We start from the raw sequence: 13,321 nt of genomic DNA, 5'->3' as shown, positions 1-13,321 counted from the left end.
AATGTTTGTGTTGTGTAATTTAAAGTTGATATTTGCTAACTGATACTGTCTAAAATCGAGATATATCACTCTCCGTATGCCTAATCAGGAATGACTGTTAGTTTGCGTCAGTCACGAAATATTTGTTTAGTTTACATGACCTAGGTTTGAATCCATATGCAGAACGAGACGGTTCGTCGTGTCATTTGAAGTTCATACATATTCTCAACTAGCAGCTCGTGAATAACTTAAAATTTTAATGTCATTTTGTGTTAAATAATATGTACGGTATGTTACTTTGCAGAGGAAATCTTGAACACGACGAACTTATCACGTGCATTACCTATCTGACGTAATAATGAGAATGGTAACGTTTCAGGTATGTCATTTACTGTAATAAATGTGACCTTACAAGCCTGAACGACACTCTTATCTGTGATAACGCGTTCCCTGATATTTGCAGTATCGTCGTATTACTTTACATCATGAGTTATTGCGAGACAGAGCAGTGTTTTCTAGTGGTGACATGTTGGAACAATTTTCAATAGTCAAACAACTGTGCCAAGGGGCGATTAGAGGACCTGCTAGACAGCTGCGTTATGCCGGTTCCATGCGAACCAGGCGAAATGCAATTCAGGTCATTAGGATTCTTTTGAGTATGACTGTACATATCCCTGTCTCATGACTTTTGCCACCTCAGTGTAATTTTTCCAATGTCGGGGGAAGACGACAGCTTCGACAGGGTTGGCAGCTCAGCGCGAAGCGTCGGCGTCGGTTCTGACGACGGCGCGTCGGAAGCAAGGGCAGAGGCCTGGATCCTCGAAGGGAGGCTGGAACGTAGCGACCGTTGTCTGATCGGCATGATACTGACCGAAGTGTGGCGGCGGCCGTGGCAGCTCAGGCAGTCTGGCAAGGGGGCCGTGTGCGCTGTAACACAGCGGTGGTACGCCCCACACACGTTTCACACTGGTATGTTAGGGCATCCAAACACCAAAAGTGTCAGGAAAAACGCCTTGTGGTCTAAACGAGCCTAGTGTAGCCAGGCTACAGTCTAATAATGTGCAGCCAGCTGTCTTCCATACAATGTTGCACTGCACCCTTCCACGAATACAGGCTTCAGTAAACCCGACGTAACAGTGCATACGCATTCCACGGCTGACACCAGTGTACGGGATTTGCCGAGATCATGATGGTGAGTACGAGCCTCCAGGAGAGAAAGGAAATTGATCAGTTAGAACGAGGGATGTTCAAAACAAACTGAATGGAGCTTATTTCCAGATATTTACCTCCAAAGGGTACAGATTCGAGGTTGCGCCGTGAGGGAGGCCACCTACAGCCAGACTGAGGGTATGGCACCCGAAAGAGGAGCAGGAGGACACGTCTGGTTGGGTCGAGAGCTGCCTACCGAGAGCGTCTAGCCAACGCCAGCGAGCCTTCTCCAGCCCGCCCTGCGCCCCCCTCCCCCCCCCCCCCCCCTTCTCTTCCCCTCGTGAACGTCACAGCGCCGCGCCCTGGTTGGCTGCTGAAGGGTACTTCGCAAGAGTGCCTCATCAGCAACGTTTTAGTGAAGCATTATCTCGTCAACAGTACTCTGCATTCACACAGAGCGAACGTGGTTTGGTGGCGATATCCAGGTTATCCAGTGACAAATGGTGTTGACCGGCCCAAGCCTAGCCACACGCCTACAGTGAAACGCGTTCTACTGCACTGGAAACGAAAAACGGAAAATATAAAAATTTATGTGACTACCAACAAACTTTTCCCGTCAGTCTGACATTCCTCCATACAATAAACTATCAGACCATAATAGGAACTTCGTTACATTAAGTTTTAGCACTGATCAGGATTAAAATGTATTAAATCCGGTTACCAGAGGGTAGTTAACAAGCCGAAAGGAAAATCAAGGAAATGATTGACAGATATACGCAATGGAGATATGCGTATTCCAGAGCTACATCCAGAAAATGTTCAGGGTAGAACCAAGCAGCGATTGTTAATCCTAAAAGAGAATCCCATGATCATGTCACTGTCATAGGAAGAAGGATAAATGTCCTACAAATGAGTCATTTAACCACATTTTCGTCAGTCACATCCAGCGCAATTTGCTATGGTTGAGGTAGTGTAGGCTGAATTGGATAGGTTAGAGCAATTAGGGATCATTATACCCATTTCTTTCAGCCATTGACGACCGCTATGATGGTGATGAAGGAAGACAAGTGGAGCAATAAGTGCCTGTTGGAACTATGAATCTACCATAAAAACTGCGTCAAACAGATCTGTTCCACATGTCATCTCCATAAGACTTGTTAACCAAGTCAACTGAAAATTAATTTAGTAAATGCGTAACTGTAATTGCTCATGGATGCTGACACACAGTGCAGGCTAGTCGCAGACACATCATTTGGGATCTACAGGCACAATTGTTTGTCACTTGGATTCGCTTGCGACTCCTGCTATTTTCCAAAGGTAATCCAGTACATCCTGGAATGTGCCAATTATTTTAATCATATTACCATAACAGATACCAGATAGTAAAAACATTTTGATAATTTAAATATCTTCCCAATGGGAACCAAGTAAAACCAGCTCATGAACAAAAATATGCGAACTTCCTGCTTTTCAGAAAAAAAAATTATGTGAAATTTACTCCTTGTCTGGGCCAATTTATGCCACGGAAGCGTCTTATAGTCTCCAGTAATGGCTCCAAGCATAGAATTGGTGATGTACTATTCCATAAGAATCCTAACAGCACTGAATAGCCAATTGATTTTGCCTCAGAAATCTTATTAGGTGATCAGCTTAACTATTAACAACTATAGAAAGAGCCATTAGCAATAGTACATTGGGGCAGAAAATTTCAAGTATACCTCTTCAGTATAAAATTCCATTTAATTATGAGTCACAAGCCTGTGATATGACAATTCGGCACCTAGGCCAAACTTCCAGACAAGACAGCGTAATAGTCTTTTGGGCCCTATTCTTGAGTAATTATCGATATGATATCAATTATAACCAATATCCCAACATGCTAACGCTATTACCATCGTCGACTTGGTAATGGGCCTGACAATACGAAGCGCATCCTAGAAGAGTTCCTCATTACTGCCTGTGAAGTAGCCCATACTACATGGCAAGATCTGCTGCTATGCAAGGATTTGTTGTGAGATAAGTAAAGGTGGCCAATAGCACTTGCCAAAATGGATTGAGCTCAGGTTTTGCAAGCACTTCTTGTTGTATCACAGACTCAGAACGCATGAAGTTGTTTTCCTGTTGTCGTCATTCCTTTCCCACTCTAGTCACATATCGTCAAGTTATGACACTACTGCACTGGGGGATGATACATATGAAGGAAATGCTACTGCATTATCTTTACTGGCCAGACTTAGAAGCACAAAATCACCTTGGCCTAACCCCAAACACTCTTGGGTACAGGTGCACGTAGACTTTGTAGGCTCATTCAGTGTAATTGTTAGTGATAGACACACTCTTGACTTTTCCGGGTACGGTTCAGATGTCGACAACATACATTCTGTTACTCCAGCTTCCGTCCAATTATTTGGCAATCATGAGAGCTCCCCTTACCACAGTCTCTGACAATGGTTTGCGGTTTGTCACCTCTGAATTCAGGAATTTTTGAAAATGCAACACTCAGCCAGGGGCATAATCAGGCTGGAGCAATCGGGACAGTGCCACAGAGAGAATGGGGCATCCGGCGTCCAAAAGAAAGGAAGATGAGGAAAATTTAAAATACACTACTGGCCATTAAAGTTGCTACACCAAGAAGAAACGCAGATGATAAATGGACAAATATATTATACTAGAACTGACATGTGATTACATTTTCAAGCAATTCGGGTGCATACATCCTGAGAAATCAGTACCGAGAACAACCACCTCAGGCCGTAATAACGGCCTTGATACGCCTGGGCATTGAGTCCAACACAGCTTGGATGGCGTGTACAGGTATGCAGCTTCAACACGATACCACAGTTCATCAAGAGTAGTGACTGGCGTATTGTGACGAGCCAGTTGCTCGGCGACCATCGACCAGACGTTTTCAATTGGTGAGAGATCTGGAGAATGTGCTGGCCAGGGCAGCAGTCGACCGTTATCTGTATCCAGAAAGGCCCGTACAGGACCTGCAACATGCGGTCGTGCATTATCCTGTTGAAATGTAGGGTTTCTCAAGAATCGAATGAAGGGTAGAGCCACGGGTCGTAACACATCTGAAATGTAACGTCCACTGTTCAAAGTGCCGTCAATGCGAACAAGAGGTGACCGAGACGTGTAACCAATGGCACCCCACACCATCACGCTGGGTGATACGCCAGTATGGCGATGACGAATACACTGTGCGTTCACCGCAATGTCGCCAAACACGGATGCTACCATCATCATGCTGTAAACGCAACCTGGATTCATCCGAAGGAATGACATTTTGCCATTCGTGCATCCAGCTTCGTCGTTGAGTACACCATCGCAGGCGCTCCTGTCTGTGATGCAGCATCAAGGTTAACCGCAGCCATGGTCTCCGAGCTGATAGTCCATACTGCTGCGAACGTCGTCGAACTGTTGGTGCAGATGGTTGTTGTCTTGCAAACGTCCCCATCTGTTGACTCAGGGATCGAGACGTGGCTGCACGATCCGTTACAGCCATGCGGATAAGATGCCTGTCATCTCGACTGCTAGTGATACGAGGCCATTAGTATCCAGCACGGCGTTCCGTATTACCCTCCTGAACCCACCGATTCCATATTCTGCTAACAGTCATTGGATCTCGACAAACGCGAGCAACAATGTCGCGATACGATAAACCGCAATCGCGATAGGCTATAAATCCGACCTTTATCTCCTCCTTACACGAGACATCACAACAACGTTTCCTCAGGCAACGCCGGTCAACTGCTGTTTTTGTATGAGAAATCGGTTGCAAATTTTCCTCATGTTAGCACGTTGTAGGTGTCGCCACCGGCGCCAACCTTGTGTGAATGCTCTGAAAAGCTAATCATTTGCGTATCACAGCATCTTCTTCCTGTCGGTTAAATTTCGCGTCTGTAGCACGTCATCTTCGTGGTGTAGCAATTTTAATGGCCAGTAGTGTAGGAAGTACAACTGAAAAAAAATTGAAAATATGACATACATGTTTGCATGTTCAATAGTACCCATAGCATGTTGATGAATAATAGCTGTGTTCTGATGCTAGTCCTTTGAATGTGAGGTAAGACGAATTGGCAGCCCGTTCATATTGTACCAACAGCTCACGTACAGCTGAGAGGTAAACGTGGGGCTCTTGGCTTCCACCTATGCATCATCGCGTTGTAGAAGGAAAAAGACCTTAAACTAAAAATAAAGTGGATGTCATATTCATACATATTTGAGTCCACATACTGTCAAATTTCAGATGGCAAAGAAGGATCTCAGAGTCCTTTTAACGATAAGGGAAAAAGAGACCGGAAAAATTTATCTGAAAGGATTCAAAAGCATGAAAATTTTCACAGTATCATGCAAATTACTGCGCTAGCTACGAGCAATGCAAGAGATATCAAACAGTTGATGAAACGTGGCAAGAAGTCTCAAAAAAGAACGTAAGTTTTGGGGTAATGTTGTAAGAAGAGTAATTAATTTGTCGTTATCATTAACACGCCACATTCCCTTTGGTGATAAAAGCAGCAACTTGAGTCTCGAACAAGAATAATTTTGAAATGCGTCAGTCTATTACTGACTGAATAGTCTCATTTTATTTCATTTCTTTAAGTCATTTTCGCGTCTGTGACATTCCGGTGCAGTTTAAATATGTGAGTGCTGATTATGAGCGTCCTCAGTGACTGCAATGGTCAAGCCATCATTTCCCATTTTAACATTCTCTCCACACTGGATAGCTTTTACAAGTGAATTTTCTGTAGCTGCATGTCTAGGACGTTTAATGAGCTCAGGAAGGGACAGGCGCTGGTCTGTGAGTCCAGGAGTGTTCACCAGGGGAGGTCGGTCCTGTTCTAAGGGGGTCAATTGGCCACGTGCGAGTCATGTAGTCCGCCAGCTATTTTGTTTAGGTCAGGCTGCGGACGCAGTCGCCTTCTCAGAATACAGTGGTCAGCACATCATGAGAGTCCATCGACTCCACCTTAAAACGCCGGCGTAATGAGCCGTGGCGAAAACATGCCCTGTACAGAATACTGCCCTTTTTTACGAAGCCAAAGCTATTCCGCCAGAGCTCCGGTCTATAAAATTTGTTTGCTGTGGCCAGGATTCTTTATAGGAAGCAAGAAAGTAGAACATCACTCAGAGATAAAGATCTCTGTCTCTTTCATGAAAAAAAAAAATTGACTTCGTTTTAGAATTTTTTTTCTCCCTTCGTAGGAGCGAAATGCCGCCACCGGATGTTATCCCTACACAAGGTGAGCGGCCTCTCGTGTCGTAGAAAGTACGGGAAGAAACTGTATTGATTCCTCCTATGAAATTACGAGAGAGGCCTTTTTCTGTGAATTACATACGCGGGAAAACTGCGGAATGGCTGAAGTTACTGCATCTGTGAAGAGTGGGAACAATGTGCTTAACTTTTAGTACCTGTGCTCGCTGTAACACAAGCCATTGCATGGCTGATAAACTTCTTCCTAGGAGGGGAGTTATGGCAGTAGCATTTCTGCTGGCCAGAATTTAATTTGGCCTTGGAGAAAGATAGTTTTATATGAACTTCGTGGAGAGCAGAGAGGAGACCACTTTGCCAAGGGCGCTCGGATTCAAGATTTTGGAGAGGGCCCTTTTGAGTGAGCTCTGGGAGAGAGACACGGTTTGAGCTCTGCGAACAGGGAAGACACAGTCCTGACGAAAGGCTCCGGTTCGACAGCTCTGCGAGAACACTCGGTGTTCAGGGGCCATGCACACTACTCCATTCTGCAGCTTAAGTCATGGTGAGAATCTGCAGAATGGTTCAAATGGCTCTGAGCACTATGGGACTTAACAGCTGTGGTCATCAGTCCCCTAGAACTTAGAACTACTTAAACCTAACTAACCTAAGGACATCACACACATCCATGCCCGAAGCAGGATTCGAACCTGCGACCGTAGCAGTCGCGCGGTTCCGGACTGCGCGCCTAGAACCGCGAGACCACCGCGGCCGGCTGAGAATCTGCAGCGAGGGCGATTAAGAATCAGAGTTGTCAGCTGTTCGGTAGGTGTGTGATTGTGACTAGTTACACTCGGGAATATCGATGCTTTTCATTAGGTTTCCAAGGCTCATTAACGACTCAGTTAGTTATAGTAATTAAATGTGACTGACTATGTCTCTTGGCTAGGTCGGAGCAATCACGGTGCGGACACTGCGGTCCTTTTCTTTTATTAGTGTTGTTTAAGATGACGATTATTACCTTTTTCTCTTGCCCGAGGTCGTTGTCAAGTGAATCAATTATTGATTTAAATTGATCTTTATCCGTAAACGTTAATTGTTTTATTTGCTATGTATGTTGTTCTCTCGATTTCATTTTGTACGAAAATTTCCGTTATTTATTTGTCACAGAGGATTTGTAAAAATCGGAGTAGAATTGGACCAATATTTGATTTCAGTAGATACATGAACACCTTTCTGTTTAGGTTATTAATGCTTTTTGAAAGAACCAGCTCCTCAGACTCATTTTTAAGGGCCACCCTTTTCATCACGTTTTGCATTGCACAACAGTACTGATTAACACATGTGAGTTCGAGGGGAGCGATATGTCTCTCAGAAGGTCCAACGATGCAGATAGTTGGGGCTGCCAGATGTCATGTCCAGCTCGGTTGGCGGCCTCCAGTTCTCCTTCTGTAATTGAATTACTTGCCAATTATGTCAGAACTGAAAGAATTTCTGTATCAGTCACATGGTGCTCTGAAGATCCCATAACTCACGCAGGAAGAGTCGCAGACAAATATTTTAAGACATTCAGAGCTCACTGTTCTTTTCAGTCATGTACGAAACAATGCAAAACATTAGTAAAATCTATAAATTATGTAAGTCTTTCGCTACGTTAAAGTTCTCATAGATGACTCTGTAAAGTCCTCAGTAGTTAAGATATGCCAATTATTCACTAGATTTACCCACGTCGAAGATCAGTCTCTGTATTACGAGCTGAACATCAACTATCTGGAGCTATGGGTGAAATACTAAATCTGAGCAAATGTCGCAGCCAAAGCTATAACGCAGAATTGGTCATGAGTGATGTATACAGTGATCCACGAAAAGATATCAGGAAATTTGTCTCTCACGTTTATTTAAACTTAGTCACAAAGATGCTGTAAAGGTCAATCAAGAAACAGCCCCAATTCTCGGAACAGTGGAGAAAGTCAACAAATTTTTTGCTCACAGTATTGCAGCGTTGCTATCTAAGCTTAAGTGAAACCTGTGAAAATTTGTAAGAGACTGGCGTGGAGCGTTGCGCTAACTACCACTGGTCAGTAAGCGCAGTCTGGTGACAAGTAGGTTACAGCAACATGTACGCAAAAGAATTGCGAGACAGGCTAGCAGTGCTCCGCGAAATCCGCTCCGTGCAGCGGTAACAGCTGGAGTGGGCAGGACAGGGTCACCACACGTGGGCTAGAACCGTGTCATGAGCTAGGTGAACGGGTGCCATGCAATGCGGGATTCACTAGGCATGGCCTGCACCTCAGTAGGTATGGGGAGGGGAGACTGACAAAGATTATAGGTGACAGTGCAGTGGGAACACTCATAGAAAAATTCCTGTAGTAGTTGGTGTGTTCTATATGTAATATACACAAATAAAAACTTCAATATCCATGTACATGTCTTAAGATGAAAAGGAAAGTACCATGTCCAATCAGTAAGGAGACAGGCTTATAAAAGTTCCATTACAAACAGTGCGACACAAGTCTGCAATAGTTCTCCACATAAGATAAACATTATTTCATCATTCCCACATTTTAGTAAAACCGCAGCGTCATTCATACTTGATCACTGTTACTACCCAGTAGCAGAATCTTTGCAACATGTGAATTACAAACGTATAAAGATATTTTGCTCCTTTTTCTTTTGCAAGTAGCGCAAACTGTCCTGTAGATTAAGCCGATCGAACAAACTCACTCCTCAAAAGAAGGTGAACTTATATTTACATAAGATCAAATATTATAGTATATACTTATATTAAACTAATAGTAAAGCATCAGAACTTATTAAAAACGCGAATGTTAGGAAAAAAAAGAGACGCGAACCATCGCCGTAACATGCATCCAATTCATTGGTCTATAACGCTACTCACTACGCTAAACCGACGACAAATGTTCGACAGCAAATTCTAGTATGTTGTCACTTGCTCAAAGTTTTAAACGTAGCTATGTCACTAATTGAAATTTAATTATAGCAAATTGTACCAAGAACAATGCGTTTTTGGTGGATCCTCAGTGTGTCATTGCCTTCAAATGGCATACTCTCATAATATGCAAGTTGCAATAAGTCTTTTGTCACGAATATGATGTGTCTCATTATTTTATTGCAACGAATCACACAATTAACAATGGGTTTTCGAGTGATTTTCAATTTGATGGTGCTCAGAAACGGCACATATACGTACAGGCTTGAAATAAATGCCAATATGGCGCCTCACAGCTCCGTGCTGATGGGAGATGGCGTGCTTGTGACGTAGGAGGCGTTCTGCCATCTCATTGGTCAACGTTCAAACGCAAGTTCAGCGTGTCTGATATGCTACATAGTACATACTGCTCTGCACGTTGGGAAAGACTGCCCAACGTGCTACGCCTCGCTATGACGTCAGAAACTCGGCACGTTCAGCGCTCTGCGTTCAGATGCTCGGTCCATGTACACCACAGAAGGCGCGAGCCGCGCATGAGCAACGCCGACTCAAAGGAAGGCCTCGGCGCTTGTTCGTGACGTCACGTCAGCTAGGCACGGCGAACGCCAGGTCTGTTGCAGGCATACTCATAATGGTGGTGTCTCCCTCTCTGACCCAGGAAAATGTGAAACTATTGGCGGTAGTTGACCAACACACATTCTTCTGAGAGCTTTCTGCACTCAATTGATTGTGCAATTCATTACACTTCTTAACAAATAGTGTACTTCTGAACTTAAATTTCCACCTGTTTTAAGGATTGACATACAAAAACAACTTCATGATCCAGCAGCAACAGAAGTCGTGGTTCTTTACCTTATTTGTAAATCTGAGGAAGTTACGTTTGTACTGGGTTGCTTTTACAAGAAACTGTGAATATATTGGTGCTCTTCTTTAGGTATCTTGGTTGACTATGGGATGCGGAGCACTGAATGTTAATGAAATATCTTGCGATTGTACACGTTGAGGGAGAGTGTGGGGGACAGAAGAAGAGGCAAAAGAGAGATACTTGTTTTATCAAAAAAAAATTTTTTTATCTTATAAAGTTTCTCCTTTCAGTTGCAAGAGGGGAATATTTATCTTTTCTATGTTTAAAAAAGTTGAAGCTCAGCAGTATTTTCGATGTATGAAGCTATTTTGTTTCCTGTTTAGAACTCCTTTCGTTGAAAACGACTGTAATCTAATGATTGGCAACAGTTGGACATTTACACATGTAAATTAGTTCACATTTCCAGTGACGATGTCAAACGAAAATAAATAAATAAAAGAAACGAGTTAATTGTAAGGGGGTTTGGGTAAGTTTCGATGGCAAAATGGATCAAGTAAATATAGTTAATTGAATGTAAAATTTCCGAAGCTTGCAATGGGGCAAAGCATCTTCTCATACTGATCTTCGTTTGTTTCAAAAATGGCTCTGAGCACTATGGGACTCAACTGCTGAGGTCATTAGTCCCCTAGAACTTAGAACTAGTTAAACCTAACTAACCTAAGGACATCACACACATACATGCCCGAGGCAGGATTCGAACCTGCGACCGTAGCGGTCTCGCGGTTCCAGACTGCAGCGCCAGAACCGCGCGGCTCGTTTGTTTCGACAGGATCCAGTAATACAGAACTATGATCTTCACTTGTAGCTTTACGATGATAAGAAAATCTTTCATCTAAATAAAACTGCAGAATCCGAAACAATACCAAACATTTTGTCCAAAAATAAGAGATTTATAGTGATAAGCACGCCCAGGCGTTTCTGCCTGCAACAGACCTGGCGTTCGCCGTGCCTAGCTGACGTGACGTCACCTACAAGCGGCGAGGCCTGCCTTTGAGTCGGTGTTGGCCTGAGTCGCCTGTGCGCAGGCGTTGGACAGCAGAAGGCAGACGAAGCAAGAGGAACGAAGAAACGCGCCGATGACGTCAGGGCCTTGGCTTGCTGCCCGGCCAGACGTCGGCGCTGCAGGGTGCCCACGCACCTACTGGCCCGCTGGCCGGAGGCCAGCCGTCTGCTGATCACTGCCAGCCCACCGCGCCGGAATGAGGCGTCTCTGCCTCACATTGGCCATGGAGAAACGTGTAATTTAAAAGTAATAAAGTGTTTTTCTCGACCACCTTTCTGTCACTGGGTCCCACCTCTACAGCCCGCAACACAGTGGTGTCAGAGGTCGCAGTAACATTATGTTATCGCTGGAGGATTTAAAAACTTGTTCTGTGAGTACATCCTAGATATCGTTAAAGCTACTAAATCCATTATGTTGGACTGGAAGTTACGACGTTATCTATGTACTTTGCCATAACCTGACATAGGTCATTGGTCATCCGTTTCTTGGTACGCGAGCGGCTGTGCACAGGAGTTAAACAGCGCCAGGGTCAAGCTGAAGTTTTCAGGTTCAAATGGCTCTCAGCACTATGGGACTTAACTTCTGAGGTCATCAGCCCCTAGAACTTAGAAATACTTAAACCTAACTAACCTAAGGACATCACACACATCCATGCCCCAGGCAGGATTCGAACCTGCGACCGTAGCGGTCGTGCGGTTCCAGACTGTAGCGCCTAGAACCGCGCGGCCACCCCAAAGTTTTTCAGGTCTCTGTGGTTGGAGACACTACAGAATGACTCGGATGTTAGGCGTAGGCGTAGGAGGTGTATACGAAGACGATAGGGGAAATGACACTCTAAGTTGTCTTACTGGTCTGCTTTTTATTGTTTCTCCACGTGTTAGCAAGGAACACGCAAAAGAGCACAGACGCTAGTTTATAACTTCACTAAGTGTAAAATATAAATGAAGTTAACAACGAATTACCAGAAAAAATGACCACTCCAGCCTGTATCTCGGTTAAGATTCGGGTATGTATAGTACTTGAAACGTCCCCTTTGAACAATTATACATGACTGTGCTTAAACTGACACACAATATTTTTAGCGCAACGCAATCTGACTTTCAAAAATCCCTACAAATGAATGGCCCTGACTAACATTAACCTATACCTTTCACAAATCACTTACCACACAAAAATCTTCGTTACTCGAACTACTGCAATACAGCGAGCGCCACTATTGCCAGCTAAATAGAAGATTCAAACTACGGAAGGCACTAACTACTGATAGGCATAGTTAGCAAATGAAAGATTTTAATAGAGAACAAACAATATATTTACCTTAATAGTCATAATATATATAGCAGTTCATGACATCCAGTCTTACAAATTTCAAAACTCCGCCATTTCTCTCCCCACATCCACCACTGCTGGCGGCTCACATCCAACTGCGCAACGCTACGCGCTGTTAACATCCAGCTGCCCAACACTACAATGGCAGATATTCCAACAACAATGGAAACCAGCCACAGACTGCACACAGCACATACAGAGCGCTACGCGGCTTTACCAATATAAAAACTTAAACAGCCTACTTACATAGCCCCCATGCTCCCCACAAAAAAATTTACAAATTGTTTTGGGCAGTGGCCAATACTGATTTGAATTTTTTTTTCATAATTACAGTAACAAAGAAATCAAATGCACACACTTATTGATACAATGTTGGTCAAAATCTAAAATTCTCTCACAGTCCATAAAGACAGTCCTGATCATTCATCACAGTATAATAGCAGTGTTTTTCTCAATGTCTGAGCAGTAAAAGAAAATGCACATGGAAGTAGTGGATTTCCATGCAGTCTTGAAGAAGTAGCGTTGTCCTTCCAACGGAAAGACAGTGCTGACTCTTGACATGCAGACAGGTAATGCGCCAAAACAGAGCAAACCCACAGCAGAGTCATTCGAAGTTTTGAAGAATGCTGGTAAGTAGGTCATCACAGAGCAGACCCACTGTAGTCCTGGTAGAGATTATGGTACTGGTGGGCCACCAGACATGCAGACCCACTGTAGTCCTTGTACAGATGGCCAGCAACCATCTGTTGCGACTGTGCAAGTGCACAATCACCATCGTAGAGTCTTGCGGACAATATAGCAAGTCTATAAACCACCACTTGTGCACTCACAAAGTTTTTTTGGAATTGCCCT

General features: G+C 43.9%; 1 protein-coding gene across 1 annotated transcript in view; it reads right to left on the bottom strand.

The window, feature by feature from the left end:
• Positions 1 to 12,552, bottom strand: part of LOC126470727 (protein ovarian tumor locus-like) — a 257,945-nt gene extending 245,393 nt beyond the window's left edge. Inside the window, exon 1 of the mRNA XM_050098731.1 lies at positions 12,458 to 12,552. Within this exon, the coding sequence (XP_049954688.1) occupies positions 12,458 to 12,469 (12 nt within the window). The 5' untranslated portion in view covers positions 12,470 to 12,552. The remainder of the gene's footprint in view (positions 1 to 12,457) is intronic.
• Between the last annotated feature and the right edge of the window lie 769 nt (positions 12,553 to 13,321).

The sequence above is a fragment of the Schistocerca serialis genome, chromosome 3 (assembly GCF_023864345.2).
Source record: "Schistocerca serialis cubense isolate TAMUIC-IGC-003099 chromosome 3, iqSchSeri2.2, whole genome shotgun sequence".
NCBI classification, from domain to species: Eukaryota; Metazoa; Arthropoda; class Insecta; order Orthoptera; family Acrididae; genus Schistocerca; species Schistocerca serialis.
This window is presented reverse-complemented; position numbering and strand designations above follow the sequence as displayed.